The 25074-nt window shown below is 35.3% G+C and overlaps 1 protein-coding gene across 6 annotated transcripts in view; it reads left to right on the top strand.

Annotated features, from left to right (window-relative positions):
• LOC126873059 (trehalase) overlaps nt 1-25074 on the top strand; it is an 87515-nt gene that overhangs the window by 33050 nt on the left and 29391 nt on the right. Inside the window, exon 1 of one of the 6 annotated variants that reach the window (XM_050633540.1) lies at nt 20153-21114. The exons of the other annotated variants lie outside the window; for them this stretch is intronic. Coding sequence (XP_050489497.1) covers nt 21008-21114 — 107 coding nt within the window. The 5' untranslated portion in view covers nt 20153-21007. Of the gene's footprint in view, nt 1-20152; nt 21115-25074 lie in introns of those variants that run through there. 6 annotated transcript variants of the gene reach the window in all.

Genomic DNA, 25074 nt, shown 5'->3' with positions numbered 1-25074 from the left:
TGTTTCAAAAATTTCACGAAATCATCATTTCGTTTAATACTTAACGATATCAAGTATCATCTTAAAGTGAAGATTAAAAACGTAAATAAATTCCAGTTCAGTGTTTGTAATTCTAATATTAATCAAATTATTAATCCAATTATTATTATTAATTAATTCTATGTAACGAATATAGATTAAGCAAGCAGGGCATGCGTTAAATGCTGTACAAGCTAACGTTCAGGGAAATGTTTTTATTCATTGAATGCATAAAACGATGTTCCGAGGAGAAATAGGGTAAATTTGAAATTTAAAACAATTAATGCTAAGAAAAGCGTCCGTGTACACATATATAATTGTCATCATTCTCAGTCTTAAGACGTGAAACAAGTTTTCAGGATTACAGAGATCGGTAAAAAGGTGTCGTTATACTCTTAAATCCTTTTCAATATCCTCTCAGCTTTCCATAAGTTTCTCCACTCTTTTAAAGAAACATAAAACCCCCAAACATTTTCTTAATTTTGACTATCGCGATACATTTCATTAGTACACACCATTGTACTAGCACAAAATAATTTACTTGTTCTCATTAGGCTGTTGACATTTATGCAAACTTGTATTTTATTTAATAACTCGTATTTAATATTTTTCTATACATATTTCCATACTTAAGGTTCCTATATTGCAGAATTTATTGTAATTGACTATACCTTTTTTTTCCTAAACTTCAGTTACAGCTATTTAAATTTGGAAAAGCCAAAATTCTATGAAATGAAGAAGTATTACGGAGCTTAATTGAAAGCCTTACATTTGGCAAAAAGAAAAGGGAGAAAATGAGAAGGTTTGTTGTTATTTCTATGAGGATTATGAGATATAAACCAGGATCAGAAGAAAAGTACCGTTTTAATTAAACAAATTGTTTCCCTTTGTACGTGTTATACGGATTTAAATTACAGCGGAATTTCCCGTAGCTTTTCAATGAAACGAAATCATCCTGAGAGTTAACGAAATTAACTCTGCGCTTTTATTCAGCTGCATGGGTTTAATCGAACATCGAGCAACGAGGCAGACCGTTTTGATTGCACCTCCATCTGGTCGTATATCCTTTCAAACATCTGCTAGAATTAACTCGGCCGTACGTTCGTCTATTTGATTACTCCAAAAAATTGCGTTACTAATGAGTATAACAGAGGAATTTGAATTTTTCCCAATTTTTCCTCAGTTTTCATTTTGAATCAGAAAAAATATATTTGTCGGTTAAATTTAGTTTACGGCACGATCTACAGTTTATTGTTCGTCGAATATACAAAAATCCTGTCTTTCTCATGTTTAGAAACATAAGGATTCCTTCTATTACGTACCACGTGGTTTCTTCCATGGAATGCCGTGGAAAAATTCAGATCAAATAGCGATGAGCAAGGAATGTAAGCCGTTCTTTCTTCTGTCATCCTATTTATTTGCCTGATTGCCGAACGAAACGTCACTCGTTATGAGATCGTAATGAAAATTCCATACCACCTCTCAACGATCATCGGTGCTTCTTCTTTACAGTTTTGGATCTTCGCTTCTAAATCAATGAAATTCTGGGAGACACTCTTTCCATTTTTCGTTTCCTATTTCTTCGTGGAATCCGATGTGGATAGAATACAATCAAGCATATTTCGTTCAAGATGCGATGTGTTTGTGTAAAGAATCGATAAGATAGAATGTTCTTCGAGTTCTTCAAATTTTTTGTCGTCTTGTTAAATTCGATCTGAATAAAAACTTTATAAGTGTCTTTTATAAAGTCGTATGACATATTCTTATCTTTAATATTTTGGTAATTAATTGTCGGTAAATTAGAGAAATTATTTAAGTAATGATTAATAAAATGTCTCATTTCAAAGTTTCGTCCATCTCCAAAGTAATTTCAGACTGTTTGTTTAACTCTTTCAAACTCTTTGCTGAGAATGGATATTTACATCGTCCTGCATCCGTGATAAATGACGGTATCCTTCTGTGCTCAATGGATAGAGGTTTCCTCCTTCAAGAGAATTTATTGCCCGTTTTGGCCCGTATAATGTTGAACGCGTGCGGTTCTTAACCACGCCGAATGACTGAATTTCGTGAAATTCTAGGGAAATAACAGCTGAAATATGAAATAATAATACATCATGTTTGAAAACATGGAACGGCACAATTTAGGGACATTAGGACTTGTAACTTGTTTTTCGCCTGTTGTAACTTGTTGAATTAGAAAGTTGCAAATATTCTTTGTAGAGTTCACGATAATGTAACGATTCACTATATAATTTATTCTTGACTTCTCGGCGAGACTTGCAAGTTTTAATTAAGACGAAGAACCCCATTGTAACAGAGAATGTTAAGCGCAAGTGAGGATAATGTTGCTTGCGTCATTATGCGCCCTGTAACTGTCACGTCATTCCACTGCACCGGACTTTATATAACTTGCGTTTAATAATTTCCATGACAGAATATTATAATTTAAAAAACGAATATTACATCTAACAGTGATCGATGTTATTTATGTTATTTTAAAAGGATGTATTAACAAAATAGTTGGTAACATATGAACTGATTTTCTATAGAATTGTTCATAAAGTACGGATAAAATTATTAGACGTAGAATTATTAACAACATAAGTAGAATTCTAATATATGATGTTCTTAATGAGCGCTGAAGCAAAGCATCCGCAACTATTCATGCACCGTTTTTTCTAACTTTTTGACCACGCCTAACGTGAAAAGTAAACAAATATTTTTAACTACATTAAATGGTTGGCAAGTACGTTGCAATCCTCGGTATGTACGGTCGAGTGATACTCGAGAAGCAGAGGAGAAACATTCTTTATTGTATGATACAAATGGACGTATCAACGCCAACGCGCCATAACATAGGGATTCTCGGAAATTTATCTCCGCGAAGAAAAACGCAAGGAAAAAGATGCACACAGTTACGCGGATTTTCGCTATTTACAAATGCAGGAAAAAGGTGTTCTAATTTTCCATGATTTGTGGCATGTAAGATCTTGTCACAAGTTTGTTACTCTTCTTTCTGGTATCATAACGCTGCATAATGCTGCATAATGCAATAACGCAGTTTATTATACGAAGCAATACACATGGTCTCGGGACAATATCATTCTTTTTCCAGAGATATGAAAGGCACGTGAAGCACAGCGACGTTGTGTCTTCGTGGTTTTACGGCTGGCGATAAAAATTTGTAACGCGCGCGACAATGTTGCGAACTCTCAAAAATAAACTAGCCAAACACCTGCAGGCTTCGTAAAAGATCACGGGGAAATTTGTGCGATCGAGGTAAAAGGTTGCTAGAAATTTATCAAAAATGATAAAAACTTCTTTTTGTTGTCAGTAAATTCAACGAGCATTGGGTATTTATTAAAAGGAACTATTTCTAAGCTCACGGCTTAACTAGAAAATGTAAATTGGTCTTAATTTGATGGAATAACACTTATTAGGGAATAATATTTCATTAATATGCGTTAACAATAAAAATATTTATTAATTAAAGGAACGATAAGCGCGATTCATTTACACTTTGCAATTATTGAGCAACGATGCTGAGCGAATTCATAAATCGAACGTGTATTCATCACGCGTGTATTTTGTCGCGATGTAACGCAGCGGCAAACAGCATACTGATGCAATTTAATTCATATAAGAGCATCTGTGTGATATACATGTATATGCGCATCGTATATCGATTCCACGAGCAGAACGATGTGGTCATGCTTGAACTGAATATTTTCTCGGAGCTTTAGTCGTGCACGCCACAAAGGTGCATAAAAATTGTCGATCCGTGCAAAGCTTTTAGCACAAACTATGGCCGACGCGACGGGACATTCTTATCCTCGAATGAAAAGAAAAAAGCGAGAAAGATATCGAAGAGAGAAAGGGATCCTCTTGTATTATAAGGGATTTAATCCATTGTTTTTCTTGAATTCTTCAACAGCATTAAACGAGGGACCGCAGAATGGGCAGGGAGTTTTTCAACCTTAATACTTTCTAACCAGCAAATAGCTTCCACGAAGAACAAGACAGTTTAATTAACTCAAAGCAACCCCATCGTTCGTACACGTACACTTTGAAATTTATAGATTCTGAATGTAGAGAGAAACAAAGCATCTAGAAAAGTATTTGACTACTTTACAAGAAATAAAGATGTAATTTGGTAGATTTTATTTCTGGAATTCAACGGTGGTTGTTGATAATCGAAGAGAGGAGATAAAAAATGTTTTTAATTTTCATTTCGTGGTTCACCATTTCTCCAAATTTCAAGATATATTTAAGTACAAAACTTCAACAATTCAACGAATATAAACATTTCGATCTTTACTACTTGCAGCAAAATGTTGGGAAAATCTGCCAGCCATTTTCATCAGATTATGGAGCTTGTCGTTTCCTATGTTTATCCGAAAAATTTCAGTTGACAACAAGTCTCACCAATGCAATTTTTGCGTGATTTAAAGAATTAAACGACTCGACAATGAACAAAGCTCGTGATGCAGGAGGAAGGAAAAGCGACGAATGAAAATACAAAGACGTTGTGATATTCGCATTCAGATTCGGAAAAAAAGGAATAAGAATTTCTGAGGCAAGAGCGAAAATTGCTAGAGAAAAAGTATGGCCTGACCGTCGGCTGTCGAACAATAGCTCGCCACCGTCGCAATTTGACGTCAAAATGGCATCGCTTCTGAAATTGGCAAACCGCCTGGTTCTAATGTATCGCCTTGGCCTATTCTTTCCAGTTCATTACAAATAAACAAAAGTATAGACGCGGACGAATAGAAAATTATGCGAGTTGTTGAATGCAAAAAGGTAAATAATGAATATAAGTTATATACGATAGCTAAAATACGGTATTTAAACTTGCCACGTGGTATACAATAATTACTCGTTCGAAAATAAGGACAATGTTTGTAAGTCTTTTTCACTAGATTAGCTTTCTGATAAATGTTGCGTTTTGCATAAATAAAATGGAGAGGTCTTGAAGTAAAATTGCTTTTAATTGCAAAACTAATCTCTTTAGAAGCCTTGAAAGATTAGCAATTTTACAGAATTTAAAATATTACTCTTTTCGAGGAATTGTTTTCCTGACTTTTACAATTCTCAAAATTGTAAGAAATTATAGATCGTTTTCGTTCCGTTTTCTTGTTGCTCGATTTTCTTTTACCTCTTTCGTACACGTGATATTTCGTCTCATTGTTCCTGCACTATTATTCCACTGGAATTTTCTTCTACTTTCCTCTCTAGCGTATTTTTCTTTTTAATCTTGTACTGTATTTATGCTGCTGCCTTTGTTCGTTGAATTTTTCGTAATGTTCGTACATTTTTCTTTTTTTGTTACTAGAATATCTTTATTCTTAACACCCCACATCGTGCTATTCTCCCGGTATTTTTGAACAGTTTCTTGTAATTTTCGGATAATCCCCTTATCTGGTACCTTGCATCTTGTTCTTAGGATTACTACATTTTTCTTACTTGGAAATCTGATCTCCGTTTTCCTTCCCTCTTTCCTTCCCTAGATTCTTCGTATCTAGCGAGATTGCTTCCTCGACTATGGAAAATTTTTCGAGATCCGAATTTCATCATGATAGAAAGAGGGCAGTAAACCCATGGCCGAAGGGAGGAAAATGTTCGAGAAGTGATAGATTATTTCCCTCCACTGATCCATGTGATGGTCGCTCTTCATGAAACTACTTGGAACCGAAAGTTTCTGTTACTCGTGTCAGGGATGATTTTGGAGAGAGTTGGTCGTAGAGATAATAGCGGCTGACCATTGATTGACTGAAGGGTGAAGGCATCGTCAACGATCAATAGCTGGATCAAAGGGTAGTTGATTAGTATAGAAGGGTAGTATAGCTATGGCCTTGAGCACTTGCAGAAATTGAAAACACGGTAATTGGATTGGAACCTTATCCGTCAAAAATGTGTGCACCTATCGTTCCGTGAATCTCGACGAACGGCGCTTATCTTGTGATAATTCGTGACTGGCGACACGTACTTTGACAGTCGAGCCGATTTGCCTTTAACAAAGTGTAAGTAGCAGTAGCAGTAACATCTTAGTTGATTTCGTATCTCGGCTTGCATACGTAGTATGTGCCGATTACTGCAGATCGCTGTATTAGCCAATCGCTTTGACATTGAGGAAATAATTAATAAATCGATAAATGAAGTACACGGAATGAACAGGATATGAGCGATAGAGATACTCGAAACTTTATGGTCTTCACAGAGAAGTTATGTTTCAGTCTCTACTAAAAAGATAACTGTTAATAATAGTAATACTAATATTAGAATAATAGAGTATAAAAATAGTAGAATTATATTATACTGTTAATATAGTAGATATATCTCGTATTACATGCTTCTTAAAAAAGGGAGGAAATACAGAAACGTAAAAAGAATCCAACTGCTAGAAGCGATAAAAGTTTCTTACTTAAAAGTCTCCTTAAGCACAACATCGCGATCCCTGCTTTGCTGAATTCCATGGAGACACGAGGTAAACGACTTCCTTCCCCTTCAAACCTCTCGTCTGCTTTCTTTTTCTCACGATGCAACTTAGCACGAATGCAAAGCACATATATGCATTTAAAAGACCTTACACCTTTACGGAACCTGTAAACAGTTGGAAGAGATTGTCTCGATAGAATAAATTACGATGAGCTTCTCACGCGAGGGTTAAGTCACGTCGATATATTTGCTTGCATCGTTCGAGTCACGAATAGAATCCTTATTTTTGTTACACTGCATTCGCGAAGTTGATCGAATCAAAATATTCAACAACGGGAGAAAAATATTCTTAACGGAGAGATTTATGAGATTTATGAATCGAACTAAATTATTTAAAAAGAGGGACGTTATAGAAGGTAAAATAAAGAGTTTGCCTTAAGAGCCATCATGGTCGAGCAAGATTTTAAGGTCGAGGCATTACGGATAGAACCTGCCTTAAAATCGCGCTCAAAGCTTTCTTCAGAAGTAGTCTACAGCTGAAGGAGCACTTTAGTTATAATGTACTTAGATTCAGGTGATTTAGTTGTCGGAGACAGACTTGCAGTCTAAATTCTTTAACTTCTTAATAAAGCTTATGCCTTGAGAATAGAACCTGCGTTACATCGAATGTTGAAATACGTACAATCGATTTTCTACCGAAATCAGTTCACATTGGTAATTTCCGAGAATGGATGACGGCACAGATCGTCGCGATCATGTCGTAATAGAGGTGAGTCGAGGAATTTATCGTGTCATCGAAGCAACGTCGACTTAGCAAGAACCGTGTGTCGCCTAAAAACTTTTCACGGCGCGGCGCACCCGTAAGAGGGACTGATATTTTATCAATAACGATCTCCAGTGTACACAGCTCTAAAACGAATCCGCCTGTTTTATATTTTTATAAAGTCTACGCGTCGTCGTTGCTACGATTTTTGGAAAATTTTGTAATACCCGATACGTTAAAGTTGATCATTAGCGAAATTACAAGCTTTAAACGTCATCAAGCAAAAAGTAAGCGATTGCAGGCGAACAAAAATATTCATCGAGGATTGAACGGAGATTTTGAAATTTCTCTTACTACTTTTAAGTATTCGACTTTTAACGAAATTCAAACTCTCTGCGACGTTTCTCTTTTAAAATAGAACATCTTTGGAAAATATGATTGTAAGCGTATCGCAAACACATACAAATATCCATTCAACAATGAAACTCTGGGGCGATTTCTATAGAGAATTTTCTTTAATAAGAATACTTGCAGAAGCTATGAATGCTCTTATTAAACCGGGCAGAACTTTTCTTCACCACACAACCTCAAGATTTCTTGAATTACCTACAGAAACTTAAATGCCGTTCAATTGTAGTAACTGTCAGTTCACGTGTTATTGGAGCTAAAGCAAAAGTAAAAATCGTAAACTGACGTATCCTCGTCCGCTGGCTGATACAGTCACTTGCATCTGCAGGGTAGTTTCATAATATCCATAAAGAAATCTTAATTTCCATTTGAAAACGCCTGAAAGCGTCCTGTCGCAAACAGACGCTTCGGTCGCATTGTTTCCATCGTAACGTTGCCTGATTGGTTTCTGTGCCGTCGGAAAAGCCTGATGTGAAGAGTTTCGGTAAGAAGTTTCGTTAAAAACCATTATTTTACCGATTAGATATCTTTAATAACTTCGTCATTTGACAACTATTCATAGACGGAATGCATTGAACAATTTTTATATCTTCGTGATCATTTGATTTAATTCGACTCCTTTCAAAATTTTTCACGTTCCTAATTTTGTTCGTTACTTTTACTTCTCAATTTGTTAAAAACATATGGATCTCCTCATATACGAATTTCTTCATATTCTTGGACGAGATACATACATAGGTACACGACACAAAATATTGGAATATGGTAATAGTCCCTGAGAAACTGAAGGTAGAAATGAAACGAGGAGAATAAGTAAAGCAGTTGGGAACTTCGAGATAGATCCCGCACTCATCTTATTTACGCTGTTATTGAACGAGTTCTTGCACTGCATTTCGAAAATCATTATACCTACAACACGAAATTGTCAAGCGTTTTCAAACATCTCGCGATAAGTGTCGAGTTCATTGGTTGAAAGTAATTCGTACTTTCAGAGCGTAAGGCAATTGTCTTTCCGAGCGATGCGAAGCGATAACTCTACCTCGAGTTGAAGGATGACGTAAAGATCTTACAGGACTATTAAATTTAACTCGGTCGTGTTACATCACGTTATTGTGCAATCAACACAGTACCTTGTGAAATACAAAAGAATAGAAGATCATAAATACGTCCTCTAATCGTTCTATATTATTCGAAAAATTAATTAACGCTTTATGAAGCCGTACAAAAAATCAGAATTAAAATGAATCCTTAAACCGAATGTTTTCTGTATTATTTGCAAAACTAATTCAGGCTCCGTAAAATCAATAACTCGGTTTAATTTAAAGTCGAACGTCGAAACATATCGAACATACGACATACCGGACATACGATCTCAATTTTAATGTCATAGTTGGAACAGCACGAATTGTTCGAAAAATGCCACGTACTGTGATCGTACTACTCACAAAATTGCAACTGTACCTCTTTTAGTCTCGTTTGCTCAACTCTTGATTTCAGCAGAGCGATATATTAAAACAGAAGGCAAGAATATCCGTGATGACATAGAAATTTTACAGGGGCGTCTTCGATTTCGTCGCAAACGTAACTCGACTTCGTTTCACTTTATGATGAAACAAAGTTACTAAAACCTCCGATGCTATGCTTAATGATCAGAACGGCTTCCACTTTCTACTAATTGCAAAAGTTTCATATGTCTGTGCGCAGATTGAACGGTCTGCATGGTGGAAAGTCATATGTTTGTTTTCGTAAAAAAACGTAGAGTGTCACTTCGTAAATTGTTGCATTCGCAAAAATAATTGCAATACATTTAGAAAGAGCAAGGCGATGACACGTTCCGATTTCAATAACGAAATTAACGATAATACCGGTAATAATAATAAAACCACCCAGTCACTGATAATGGCTACAATATATGACTACATACCCTGTCTAATTTACATTATTCGCAAACAAAACACGTTCTGGTGAAGATTAAATGTACTACCTGACCCAAATCACGTGATATCGTCCGAATATACTAACACTGATGATACTTACATTAAAATAGCGTTCTACGGATCTTCGTACGTGAGCCTGTCATCCTAATAATCTTTTGTTACGCACGATGCAAATGTCGAGTGAAACATACAAGAAGGAAAAAGAGAAGCGGCAAATTGATTGCCTCGATAGGTAGAATTTTACTCGAAGAAACTAACAATTACGCGGAAACTGGATTGAATTCTAGCTGTAACATTGTACTATAATTTTGAATTTCCTAAAAGCGAACAGTATTTACAGAGAAGTTCAGTTTATATTCTAATTTCAATTTCAGTTCTCCGGAATGAGGATCACTTAATACAAGTTATTTATAATATTCCAATATTTTGCATCTGATGTGATGTTAAAGCAGTTAATAGGTTTTTAAACTATTGAGAAAGTTCATATACTATGAATAATGCTATAAAGTAAAGGTACATAAATACGATGAAAATTTTTCGATAATTTGTTTTTTTTGCGTGATAGATTAATTTAGAAATATAATTGAATTTCTCTTCAATCATCTGCTCAATTTAAAAGATTTAAATGGGAAAGACGGATGCAATTGAAGTTAAAATTAGCGTAGTAAAGAATGAATTAATATTTAATAAATGAAGTGAAGTTTATTTAAATATCTAATGAATCAATAAATTGTTTCTGTATAGGAGAGCTTCTAGTTATAAAAGGAAACAAAATTGACATTTTATTGAACTTTATTTTTTATTTAATAAAGAGATAGAAGAAATTATCATCGATGCTTGTAGCACTAATTCCGAATTAGTATCAAAACTCGCAGAAGATTCATATCTATAACTAGGAAAACGATACCAAATTCAGAACTTCATTAACCGAAACTTTGCGAGGGTTAGATAGTTCACCTGGTTAAGAGTTCTAGCTTAAGTTTCCCGCTATCTATGATTTCTCGTTGGAATACGTCGAATTTTGGATTCAACGTGCATCATTTCGGTTAATCAGGCATTAACTAAAATTTCGTTCGAAATAACTGAACCTCTACTGTTCCTGATCGACTGTACGTAAAAAATTAACGCATTCACACCACGTTTGTCATCTGTCACACTTTAGTAAAATTCCAATAATTTTCATACTTTTTATGCGACCGACGTGACACGTATGTTAATACGAAGGAAAAAAGAATTTGTTTCAAAACGCACGAAGGGACAAAAAATGGAAACAATATTTCTAGCTATTCATAGAATGCATAGGTATGATAATTCTCCCAATACTCGTCAGCAATTCACCGGTTCAGTACTTATGTGGTGAAGGGTTGGTTGAGAGCATGCCGCGTCGCAGAACAAGAGAAAATTGTCAGCAACTAATGACAACTATTCAGAGCATAATACTTAGCTCAGTTTCCGTTTTCGAAACCGGGTTCCCTTACCGAACACGAAATTTTAACCGCTGAAACCATATCAGTCAGATCTAGCATACGGATTTATCGGTGTTTGATAATGGCTATGTCACACACGCGTCCACACCACAATTTGTAGAATACCACTGGTACTTGCAATCGAGACGCCTGTTAATTACTATGGCTTGTCGTATCCGCCTCCGATGTCGGTTTCCGTTAGAGAGACATTCACCTTGATTGACGAGAGATCTCATTTCCATTCGAGCCACTTCGAGTCGTTTCTGAACCGCCGTAACGGAAAAGCGAAAAGAGTACCACCTACGCGATGTATCCCGGCTTCTAAGAAAATCGCTTCCGTTTCCAACAGCCCACCATCGATTTGCATTACCTTCGTTCACCGTTCTCATCTACACGAACGTAAATTCGTCGTAAAGAGTAACGAAAGTTGTCGAACAACTGGGGAATCGAGACACAGGAGACAGCAATTTTATCGATATTGGAAATTTTTCGTGAACATTTTGTTCGAACGTTTAATCTTCAAAGGGACGTTTTATTCGAAATGAGTTGATATTTTGAAAATCAAAGATTTGCATTTAGAAATACCTACCGGGCTTTCATTCTTTCCAAACGTGAAAAGAATTTAGATGATACCGGCGAAGGTTTTTATCTGTTGATAGCTTCGCACGATCAAAATTTACATGCACGTGTTTCCGGAGGAATTTCATCAAACTCAATCTTCTTGAGAGCAAAGTCTTACGTGAAACAATTCCAGTCCAAATTTCCGATTCATCTTTGCACGTGAAGCGAGTTTAATTTTGATCTTACCACTTCTTGTAGAACATATATCGTTGGTGATCGTACATCATGTAACAAGAAGGAAGAATGTATAAAATACCAGATATAGAATAAATTATGTAAAAGCGAAAGTCGGAAAAATCGTAAAAATCCACTGAAGTAAATGAGAGTAAAATATCAATGGCTTTTATTAATTTTATCACGATATCTGTGTTGTAGTAAAAATGTAAAATATTAGATACAAGATAAGAGATATAAAAGCGAAAGTCAGAAAGAAATCACAAAAGTCCACTGAAGTAAATAAAAGTAACATTTCAAGGGCTGTTATTAATTTTATCGCGACATTTGTGTTGCAGTAAAAATGTAAAATATAGAACAATAGATACAAAAACAGAAGTCAGAGAAAATCACAAAAATCCATTGGAGTAAACAAAAGTAATATCTTGAGGACTCTTGTTAATTTTATCGCGACATTTCTGTCGCCGTAGGAATGTAAAATATCAGATATATAATAAAAGATACAAGAACGGAAGTCAGAAAAATCATAAAAATCCACTGAAGCGCACAAAAGTAATATCTCGAGAATCTTCGTTATTTTTGTCGCGACATTTGTATTGTAGTAAGAATATAAAATATCTGATATAAGGAAAAAGATATAAAAACGAAAGAAAAGATCATAAAAATTTGCTGCGGTAAACAAGTAATATCTCAAGGATTTTGTTTAATTTGAATTTTTCTTAATTTCGCGACGTATATATTGCAACAAAAAGGACGAGAAAAACATTTTTCTTCGTTCTCTAATTTCTGGAAAGATCTTTTTATCCCATTTCATTATATATTAGAATATTTATTTCATTAGTTGTCATCGACACGCTACTTGGCTTATAATCCGCAAAGTGTTTAAATATTGAACAGCTTGTGTAATTTGCTCGCCACACGGGCTTATACTATACAATGGCATTATCGTGCATCTTGTCTATAGCAATAAATCCTCCCCGTCTACCGTGTCATTAAAATAATTTTAGAAATTGCCGATGATAAGACTAATTATTTCGTGGTATTCTTGCACACAATCAACAACCTATGACTAAATACTAACACACGTATGAAATATAAATATATAAAACATTTAACACTCATAAATGAATGCAGTTTTAAGTCATACCAATTTATCTCGCGTGGAATATTTATAAGCTAGCGGTACACTTGGAAAAATGGTTAGTGATTCTATATCGATAAAAATCATCGTGTTAATTTCTCCAACAACATATTTCTAGTAACCACAAAAATAAAAGATCAACAGCAACTCCAATTTCTACGTACTCGTTTAGAAACAAAAATACTGTACTTGACAAGTGTGAGTCATAATTACCTCGTACGTAAGACACAGTCCAAGTAGGAGTAAAATATTCAGACCTTCCGTTCAGCTAGAGGTGCACTGAATGTCGATTTTTGAGGAAGGCGTCACTTCCAGGAAGGTACTCGAAGGCTATTTACCGTAACATTCGGAACAGGAAGCTGAAAGTCCTTGTCGGATATGTCACGTCCTCGCGTCTCTTCGGCGAACATCTTCCATTTCACGAAAGAAGAAAGGAGCCACGATTACGATCCTGAGTTTTCAATTGAAGTATTTCCTGCTAATGCCAGCAGCGGAATAATACATAGTGTTGATGGCCCCGATGATCGTTATTCATCGAACATCAGATTGCATCGTTGTAGGTACATCAAGTAAAATGTATAAGATGTATGGATTGAAACGAGGATAACGACGAGAGAATGATTAGTAGACATCCAGAGAACGTATTTGTGATGCCATTAATCGATATAATTTCACGTTGTATGTTTTGCCTTTGATTCATGTTCCAATTGCGTTGCCTTTCAATTAGTACAGATATTCAGAATGGCTGACAATAAGCTTTGAAATAGCAATATTACGAAAAAAATAGAAAAAATATTCTATTTAAATGAAACGTGTTCTATAGTCTGCATTTACATTTCGTTATAACTTCGCATGGTCGTGGAGAATAGTTTGATCTCTGGAACGACAGTTTCACAGGAAAATATAAATTCCTCTGTTTTGAATCGAAAACGGAAGTTAACACGAACAGACTCGCGTGAAACTGTCACGTTGAAGTATAACGTCGTGTCGTTGGTCATAACGATTCGTCCATTTTATAACGAAAATCGTATTCCACTTTGCCAAGCTCGGATTCTCGCGTCTCTCTTTATGACAAATGTACCGCCTTAGGAAAAATCAAAGCCGGGTTTACGCGGCGAATACGAGACGTGTGTTTTTATCGTACCGAAAGAAGCGCGAAAGCTTTCCCTCGATATTCCATAAAAATCACTCGCGTCTCGCTTCTCGATGCGATTGAATTTTAACTCAGCTGTTCCCTCGACTCGATTCAACAAGCTGCGTACGTGGCCCTTAACAGGCGAAATCGGCTCAACTGTAAAGAAATACGAAGTAGCTGACTCGAATGTGCAAATTCTAATCTTTCGAGATCAATAACAAGTGTGCACGCGTACGAAACTAGAGGAACCAGTATTACAAATTAAATAAAAGAAAATATGTAGAGAATATTTACTATAACTACGAAATTTGTAAATATAAAAATCCTCATGGCTGGTGAAATAAAACGAGGAGTATTTTATGGTGAAATAATTCGTAACAGGCAAGTACTTTCCAATTTAAATTAATAATATTAATAATTAATATATAAATATATGAATATATATGTATAATGATAATAAATAAATAATAAACAAGTATATATATAATAATAATTCATATTAAAATAATTACATGTGTTTATTTTGCAACGTATGTAATAAAACACCGCAAAAGTGAATCTAGCCACTTGATATAGAACTTTTCGTGTACAACGAAATCTTGGTAAACAATCGAAATTATAAGGGGGAAAACTACCATAAAGTTTCCAGGAAGGTTAACCACTTTCTACCCCTCTGTTAATATCTTGAATGTTCGTAAATTACATTTCCAGTATCGACGCCTGAGGTTGGACGAGAGGGCACCTTTCAAACACGTTGTAGATTTCGACCCTATACCAATCTTATCAGATTTCGTGCTGCCGGCATACGATAGGTTGAATATATAGGTTGAGCGTGGACATTAGAAGTTGAGAACTTTTTAACAGTGATTTGCCGCGAATATTTCACTAGCGCTGTAGCTACGAATGCCCGAACACCATAGTTTATCGCGAAAGCGTTTTACCGTACGACAAACTCTCGACAACGACCAACTCTCGACCTGAACATCGAAAAATATAAGAGAAAAGCTTCCAATTTTTCCGGATTTATATTGGAAAATTTTGTATTTTTTATCTTGACTTTTTGGTGTACGTGCACATTGAAATGTGACGACTCTAGAATTGCTTGCTATTCTTTTTTTTTTCAACCTGCTTTTAGTCTTTCAAAATTACAACGAAATCACAATTAAATTATAAAAAAGAAAAAAATAACATAGAAACGTTGTAACTCTTCTCTCGATAAAAAACTAAAAATCTGGACATATTGTCGCGACACGAGAAGATTTCGAAATTTGGTTATCTCAAATAAAATTTTGTTATATTCCAGCCTGGTGGTTCAGCATTCAATGTAAACATAAATGACAAGGGAAAACAGAATTTGGAAGGCATCGACTACATGGCAAAGTTGGACAATATTAAAATAAAAATCTGAAGTTATAATCTACAGTATTGTCACAAAACGAGAGGATTTAGAAATTTGATTAGTTCGAATTAAAGGTTTTTATTTGTCAGCTTGACGGTTTGTTAAATATAAACGTAAATGACAGAGAAAATAGAATTTGAAAGCCACCGACTACATGGACAAGTCGGAAAATATCAAACACCGTGTGCCTTATATCACGATTGAATAGGCATGATTGTAATAATGATCCGATGTCCTTATGTAAGATTTGAACAGCTATCATGTTATTAAGAGTAATGCATCTTACATAAGATTGGAATTTTAAATGGCAATGCATCAATTTGTACTCGAAACCGCGTTTATAAATTTCAACATCGCCACAATTTATCTATGGCATCGATTAAAAATTAATTACAATCCTCTCGCGAATCAATAGCATAATTGAACGAAGATAAAACCGATGAAATATTGCAACCAATTACGAGTGTCAAACATTAATTTCAACGGCGATTCAAATTTTTCTCGTCACACATTTCACGTTGCATTTTTATTGTTTTTCAAACAAAGCGCACTATTTCACAAGGATGAAGTACAAATTATTCAGCCAGAGTTGAAATATGTTTGCAACACATTGTTGTAATGTTGTTACGTAACTCCGTTATATTATGGTATAACCAAATAATAAATGTAGGACTACAATTCTTAGGAAGTGTTACTCCAAGTGTTGTTCATACTGTGCATAATTTCTCAGACACTGCATTTCTTCGGCAGCTTTATTCCAAACGTTGTTAATACCATGCATAATTTCTCATAAGCTGCGATGGAGCATACTTTGTTTAAGGACGCTTTAATTCCGCTGTTTATTTTCAGCCATGATCTTCTTCCGCCAACGGAACTTGGATTAAGTGTGCATTAGAAAAAGCTCGTCTCGAGGGATAATAAATAATAAATAGGATAATTATCATTCTACAATAACATCAAATGAGCTAAAAACTATTTAAATCTGTGTGTTTTACTTTAAATATTCCAAGGTTGCTTCGTCACTTTTTCCTAGGAACTTATACAATATTTGTAGTCAAAAATTCCCACCATATATTTGTCCATGTTACCGTAACATCCGCCTATTTTTCTATAAGAAAGAAATCAAAACTGACGGTACTGTAATTCCTTGAATGCGACCACTTAAAAAATGTCATCCTCTGTATTCCCTGAAATAAACTTTTTCTCGTGAATAAAGATAAGTCCGGTTGCAGAAAGTTGACTTGGACAACTTCGTTCATTTTGATCTTGTGGTTCGTGCCAAGAACGTATTATTCATCGAGTGGCGTTTAGCAACTTAAAACAGATAGCTACAGCCGTCAGCTATATATTAGCTGTGATAAATAGCGTTTCCTATAATAAATTATTTTCAATTTTTTACGTAACAAAGAACACTAATTGACAGTTCAATTATTCTACAAGCATTCATCGTAAATAAAACAAGATTTATCCGAAGAATCTCGATGATTATCACAAATTTGCTTATTAATGTCTAAACCGTTACTGTTTTCGTGTGATTTACATAAACGTTGGTTAATTAACAGTGATTCTCCTAAACATAGTGTCAGATGTATCAGGTAAATGTCAAATAACGACCTTTTTACGAAAGAAATTATGAATCGTCATCGGATAATTGCTTGAACAGATAATTTTCTAAATAAAATAAACATTCGATTTGGGATATTGATTGATAATCGCGTTGTATTCTATTACGACAGCGTATAAGATATTATCTGCTTCCCTAAAGGAATAAATCATTTTTTCTTCCTAATCTGAAATTCGTGAGCGATATTTACATGATTTACTATTGCAGTAATAATGATTTACTGTAATATTTTACACTTTGACATAACGACAGTGTAAAACGCGGCCACAAATAAACATTCTGAATAGCGTTTGTAATTAATGTAATCTAAGGAGGAAATGTTTGAGCTATCTGGAATACGTGAGCTGCTTTACGGTGCGAGGCACATGATAAAAACTAGTAAATGTTTTCAATAACGATGTTGTAACGAAAATGATCGAACAGAATTTTGAAAAAAGTTTGTCGAAACGAAAGCGCCTTTGGTCTAGGAATCCGATTGTAAAATGTGGAATTAACACAGTTATGAAGAGTATGAGCGAGATATCAACTGCAATACATTTCATTTCACTGTATATTTTCTGACAAAAAGCAGATGACGGAATAAAATTATTATCTATAGAATTATTTATCTTTCTTTAACGAATTCTAAAGAAAAATAAAAAGTTCCTTATTCCATAAAATTATTATGTATCTTTATTTTCCAATCTTTAGTAAAAGTGAGTGCTAGAGTAAAAACGAGAGATGATTTAGGTATTTCAGTGCCTTAAGTTGCATCATCGATTCGAATCACGTATGGGAGCTTGTATTAAATCGACCGTAATTCGCGGTGCCAAAAGGGAGATGTCGAATAATAAACAATTATTTACGTAATGCGCATACGTTCTCGTTAAGTAATGTTTAGTTTCAATTATGTATATTTCATGGACAAAATTAGAGGAAGACAATATCCGCGACCGTGTATGTAATAATAACAGGAATTAATCACAAAATTTGCCATCCACGAGTGCACGAAACATAAACAACGGATGTTTATGCATTAATTGGAAAAATCGAAGATACCCAAGTGGCTAGAACGCACGCGATACACCAAAATAATTAAATTACTAAAAATATAGTACTTGCAATATTTTGCGAATGAAATAAATTTCTGTTTAAGTTCTACTACTTTAATGCTACCTATGAAACTATAAATTTGCATAAATACCAACAATCTGTTTCTTAACTTCCAGTTAAATGTAATTTGCGATACATAATCACATGTCAACTAAAATATTAGGTTATTCATTTATTCAAAATAGAAAATTTATTCGAAGGGGAATTTAAAAAAAGAAAGGCGCTTATCAATGGTAATTGGGCACAGAGAACATGTAAAAACTACTATTGCAGATAAGGCATAGAATATTTAGACAAGTATATAAATTGTTGATTATTAAAAATGCTTTGCATGTTTCGCAATACGTCACAACAAATTTGTTTATCTTTTACGTACATCAAAGGAAAATAACTTCTGATTTTGTATTCGTTTCTACTTCCAAATTTGATGAAAACTTAGAAACCTACTTAGAAAATCATCGAAGAATATTAATTTTGAAGTAAATTTACTGTCAAATCTCTTCCTTTAAAATCATCAGTGAAATTTTCGTGATTATTAAGGTTCTGGCGGCGTGTGAGCGCACTAAAGAAAAACTCTAAATCTGTTCGTAATGAATGGATGCAACTAGCACAATTTTCCCATCGTTCCCGTTGAGATTGTCTAGTATCTTCTCGTTGACACGCTCTGTGGTTATTTGAATTATTCATGGGGATAAAAAAGATTTCCATGAGGTGAATGCAAGTTGTCGTGGAACGATCGCTTTTAAAGAGCAATTTGTTTAAACAGAGTAAATTACGGCACAGTGTAACACTCTTTACAAATTACAAAGTACAACAAATATAACAAACGGTAATAAATTTTATACCGTGGGAGATGCCTTCGTTCAAGACTTCTTTTTTTATGGCAACTGAAAAAGAATCTAATTACGTCTAATGAAAAGCTAAATCGCCTGGAATGTCTTCTGTGAGTCTTGTTGGAAGAAATAAACACTTATACGGCAAGTTACGCGTTAAAATAGTTGCAGTCATAAAAAGACAGAAGAAAGAAGAAAATTATTCATCGTTCGAGAATATTTTTAATAGAAAAGTCGACTCGTTAATTTCTGTTCCCGTAGCACAACGTTCCTTGAAGCGGCGTTTCTAATTCGTCTGCAACGAAGCGTTAATCAGATGATATGATAATAATTGCAGTTCATCAGCATATAAGAAAACGAAATGATATAGGAGCAGTAATATTATGAGAGAGATCACGGAAAAATTTAATTTCCTTCCGTTCCTTAATAAACGTCCTGTAGCGTTTGAAAAGATTTCTTTTCACAAGAGTCGTTAGTCTTCTACGTTTCATACTTTTTCGTTTTGTACCCGGTTTTTCACATGGTGGTGAGGAGAATCAGAAAAATGTTAAGATGAACGCGCGCGTGACTCTTACGAATCGAATTTAGGTTTCGATAAATGACGAATTTGTTACGACACATTTCAGAAAAACGATGTCTGATGTAGGTAATTCTAAAGTCATTATCGGATCTGAAGAATTTTTAAAGAATTCTTAAAGAATATTGGGTCGAGTTCAATCAATAACAGCTACCCATATCTTATCGAATCAAACCAAACAAACTTTCGAGTTTTCAGTTAATATCAATGAACCGATTATTATAATCATCCAACTTTAACCCCGAAAGACAGTAAACATCATAGTATTTTCGGGATGTGCAATAATCACACTACACGTACCTATAGTAAAATCACTCAGGTCATCTGAATTTGATACTAGAATTCAGTTATCTAAAACCTAGAGAGTGATAATTTTGTGCATCATTTGTCAAAGGCTGAAGTAATTGACGTGTTTTAAACAAAATTCCACACATAGTGAACTGTTACGAATAATTACAAAACATGATTAATGATTTTAAGTGGTGACATAAGGGATAGAAACCATTCATAAAATTCGAAAAAATTTCAACGTTCGCACTAAAGGGCAACAGAAAAAGTGACAACAGTAAAAATGACCGTGTCCAAGATGCAGATATTATTAAGCACAGTAATCATTCCTTGTCTCATCAGGGCCTGATCAAAATTCCCCGAAGGAACATTAAGACAAATTCGGATGAAAGAATCACGGGCGATCCTTACGCGAGATCCTTGCACGATCGATCACAAATCCTTGTCACGTGCTGGCTAGGAAGAACAGGCAAAAAACTCTGCGTGAAGCCTTTCGCCTTGGTCGCTTAGAAAGATAAACGGTTAGTCGTCGCGGTCGCAAAGTTAATCGACAGCCAATCAGGCTGGGGGAGTATTCCGGTGTCAGACCAATGAACAAGCGACTCATTATCAACCGACCAGACTCATATAACCGATCGCGACTTCCGTCAGTGTGCACAAAGGGTTCGGAAACTGAGGCTCCGTCGCGGGCTTCTTTCTCAGCGTTGTTGACCATCGTCTATTCTTGAACGATAAGAAGTGTAAAGTCGCGTGTCTCCGTTTACACATTGGTTGGTCGCTTTCGACATCAACAGTGTCCGAGCGAGCAGCCGTTTGCACCACAGTGTGTCTCGCGTGCTGCAACCGCAAGTAGCGAACTGTCAGCGGAAGGCCAAGCGCGATCGCCAGGAGCCGTGTTTGTAAGTGGCGCGCCACGCGTATCAGTCGGTCGGCTGATCGTCGAACGATTCGGCTGCGTGCTGTTGCTACTGGGTGAAAGAGTCTTGGGCTTGCTGGAAATCATCCACAGGCGTCAGAGTTGAACCAAGGGCCGAAGAGGTTCGTCGACTTTTAACCTGAGCTCACCAGCCGTGTGTGACTCCTTCCAGGAAGCACTATGCCAAGTGGACTTTTGATCGCTGTCGGCGTCATCGGTCTGATCGCTGCCTTGACCGATGCCGCCTCGATCGGACATGCCAGCGTCAAGGCCACGGACTGCTATAGGTGAGTGAAAGGGAAACAGCAAGCGTGTGCAAGGTGCCGCTCGAACCGCCTTCTTCCTGCCTGAAAAGCCTGCTTCCCCCATCGCGTAAGACTGCCAGCGCATGGTATACGCTCTTGGCCCATATACGCTTCCTTTCTTCCTACTTTCCCCCGATGAAGACTCGGTTTCTTTCTTCTTCCTTTTTCGTTCCTTTCCTTTTCTTTCTTCAATCTTTTGTCCAGTATCTTTGTTCCACCACGTTTTCTGTTCTTTGCCAATCGGGAATGAGGATTTGGAAAAGGGAACGTGGATTAGGCTCGAAAAGTCGCGTTTACTTCTCGATAGATCAGGTAGAAGAAGAATTTGGGGTGGTCGATCATTCGGGCGAGTATTCTTAGATAGAGTAGGCGATTGTCTTGGTAATGGCTCGTGGGTTTTTTATCAGTTTGTAGAATTTCTGGGTATTTAGTTAAGGTGTTTCGTTCGGATTTACAAGGCTTCTGAGTTCAAGCGATTTGCTATCACTTTAACAGCGTATAAGCTGTTATTTACTTGGATAGAAACACGCTTATAAGATTTTATCCTTATCCTTATTAATTAGTTGAATTAAGAATAATTATGCGTAGAAATTCATGCATGCTAATAACGATTACGAATTCATAAAAATTGGAGTCGGATTTACGCATAATTCTCATTCAAAATGTCGAACGTTCGATTAATTTTCATCTGTAACGTTCGTGTTTGTCAGTAATGTAAATGAGTTGACTGGAGCGAAAATACTACTTGTTCATTTGCATCGACGCAATCAATTATCGATACGAAACGTAAAGTCCCGTTCCTCTTTTATTAAAAGAAATATATATATAGATATTCCATTTTAATTTCACTTGAATCGTATCAATACTGGGTTTAAACAAAGAGAAACGAACAAAGTCAACGTCCCGTAAATACAACGATAATACTTGAAAGCGTATTTAACACAATAATATGTTTACATCAGTTTGTAATGCCGACTGTTTCTATATTTACGAGTGGTACTTTCCTTTCACCTTACTTGAAAAATATTTCGGCTGTCTATCGATGTGAATTTTTCTTACTCACGAATGGAAATCCTTTAACATCTACAATAGTATACGATACAAAAGAATAGACAGGGGCAGTCATTGAATTGCAATACATTGCCAATAAATCATCTATCTACCCCATAAATACACTAGTTCATATCGCAGTGCATAAAATACAATGCTATTAAATCGTTTCTTAGAAAAATTTTGTCGAACGTAGAATTTAAAGTAAAATAAACACAAATATAGTTTTACTGGATACGGTTAGTATATATTGCATGCTCGTACATGCTGGTTTAATTACAAACGATAATATTCGCTTTGCAATTATTATACAAGAACGATGCAAATTTCCATTTTTTCTAGTCTTTTTAGAACGAACAAAAGTTCCAACGCGTAGTACCGCTGAAAATTCATATCTAAACAACTTCACTTTGCATTAGTACGAATTATCACTATCTTATTCGTGGACTCAGCAGGGAAAGCACTGAAACCACAGATAAACTTTGTTAATCTATTTTTACGTACGTGCACGAGCCTGATTGGCGATAAAAACAGAAATTCTGATATCATCGAGATACTATGTTTTATAATGATGTGGGAAGTAATAGAATATGGTCAGCACTTGTGTCGATTGCTATGAACACACACCATGTGCATCATCCTTGCATTCATATATTTTCGTATTCTTTTTTTTCTTTTTATTAAGGTAAACGTAGCGATTTGCAAATTTGTTACTAATAAATCCGCACGTGTTTATATTCCGGAAATATTCTGAAAATTAAATGGATTTATTGTTCCAAAAATTTTCTTGAGTTGTTGGAACTTACAAAAATTTCAAACATGACAGTTCTGGAATTTAACACAGATTTATAAATTAAAAAGAATTTTCTTTCTAACGTGCATTTCTTTGTCAAATCAATCGTAAGGTGAAAATAAATATCGACTCGATAAAATCAATTTCTCGTAATCTATTCTTACGATCGTAGTTCAACAAAAATAGAACTCCGTTTCAAGATAAGTTTCCTCTTTCAGAAATTTGATGAATGAATTTAATAGATTCCAGTTTTCTTTAGAACGAGTTAATTTACGATTTATTTATTGCATGCTACGTCGATGCAAGGTTGGCATCCATTCCAATCCCGTAAATGCACGTTCGTTAGGAGCAGCATACTTGGTTATCTTTTTTACGCAATCGTTTCACGCATCCACGAGTATCATTATGCTCGGCTTTTTGCCGACATTAAACTGTATGGGAAAACAACAAAAAATGACGAGATAAGCGGGAACAGTATGAGTAGGCTAGTGCTAATGAGATCGATAAGATTACAATAATTTCTCGCGAAAGTACGCTTTGTACGCACTGCTCGTGGTTTTGAAAAGCCGCGATGATCGTTGTTGGACACCTGTATTTGTACCGTATGATGATGCAAAACAGATACACGATTTCGTTTATGCTCGTTAGGAACACGAAAAGTAAATACTGAGAAATTTTTTGTGCGATTTGTAGCTGTAAAAGGAAAATTAATATTATGATATATTTGAAAAATTTGTATTCAAGTTCTCGTTATTTTATGTATCGCAAATCTGTTCTTGGAAAAAGTATTTTGTTGTGAAACACTGTACATTTCTTGATAATACCGTTATCGGAAAACATACTATAATTGATACAAATATCGACCTTATTTGTTTAATTCACGAGCGATAAATTATGCAATGATGCATTTTTGTGGAGTCATAGACCATTGGTATCTCCGTAGATAAAATGTTAGTAATAACTGCACAAAAGTGGCAGGAATAAAAATTATCATTAATATTTATTTTCCGGTATTATACCGGCAAGATAATATTTTCAACGATAATTTATTCAGTTCTAACTGAACAATGCCGTATAGTTATAAGGAAACAATAATATTTCTTCAAATGTTGTTCCTGATAACAACATATTTTCAGTCTGTTCTAAAACTTTCGAAAACACGTGTCCTTAAAGAACTCCGAATGATAATTTTTCTTTTATGCTGCCAGCGATTACTGTATTGTTAAACTGTTAAATTGTGGCGTTAAACTGTGTTGTTTAGAACTAGAATAGTCAATTACTCCGGAATAGATAAGCATACCATCTTCATCAATCAAATATCCCATCAGATCAATCGGTATGAGCAGCTCATTTTAATGTAACGCATTTCGAGCACGTGCATAGTATTTGACCATTCATGCTTGCATGCGACTCCTTGATCAAGGGCATGATATAAGCGTTATCAATTTCGAATGCAGACAAATTATCATTAATCGTACGCCTCTGTTTATCTGTATTATCGCTTTAATGAACACATCGATGTTGCAAACAAAGGAATATTTTTTAATTCGTCCCCTTTTGGTTAATCTCCGCGACTTTATTACGAGAGATTTAAAGTAGTATATCACTTTCTTCCTTCTAATTGAATCTACTTTTATTCCTCGCTAATTCCATTCTTAATAAGAGCTATACAACAATATATTTACCAAGAGAATTAGGTTACCCTTATCTTCGCAAATAAATCGATAATTATCGGTAATATGTCGTTTCTTCATTTTTATTTTTAACGATGATACTTCTTAGTCGCACATTCGTTTCGAGAAAAATTATTTCTTCAGTCGAACGATTGCTCCAATTCGATTCAGAATCTGATTTCTCCGATCAATGATCGAGCGAAAGAAACGCGAACGAGAAACGGCATGCGCGAAAGAACCGTAGTAGACTCGTTCACCAATGCAAGCTAAAACAAACGAGAGGCACTGGTACAGCACTTTCGACGCTATTAGATATAATTGAACCGACCTCATTATCGCACTGTGAATTCAGTTCAATGGCTTACCTTCGAGTTTAAGATTAATTCATAATTCGTTACCGACCTAATGCACGGTTTTCAACTTTTT

The sequence above is a fragment of the Bombus huntii genome, chromosome 14, assembly GCF_024542735.1.
Source record: "Bombus huntii isolate Logan2020A chromosome 14, iyBomHunt1.1, whole genome shotgun sequence".
In the NCBI taxonomy this organism is placed as follows: Eukaryota; Metazoa; Arthropoda; class Insecta; order Hymenoptera; family Apidae; genus Bombus; species Bombus huntii.
This window is presented reverse-complemented; position numbering and strand designations above follow the sequence as displayed.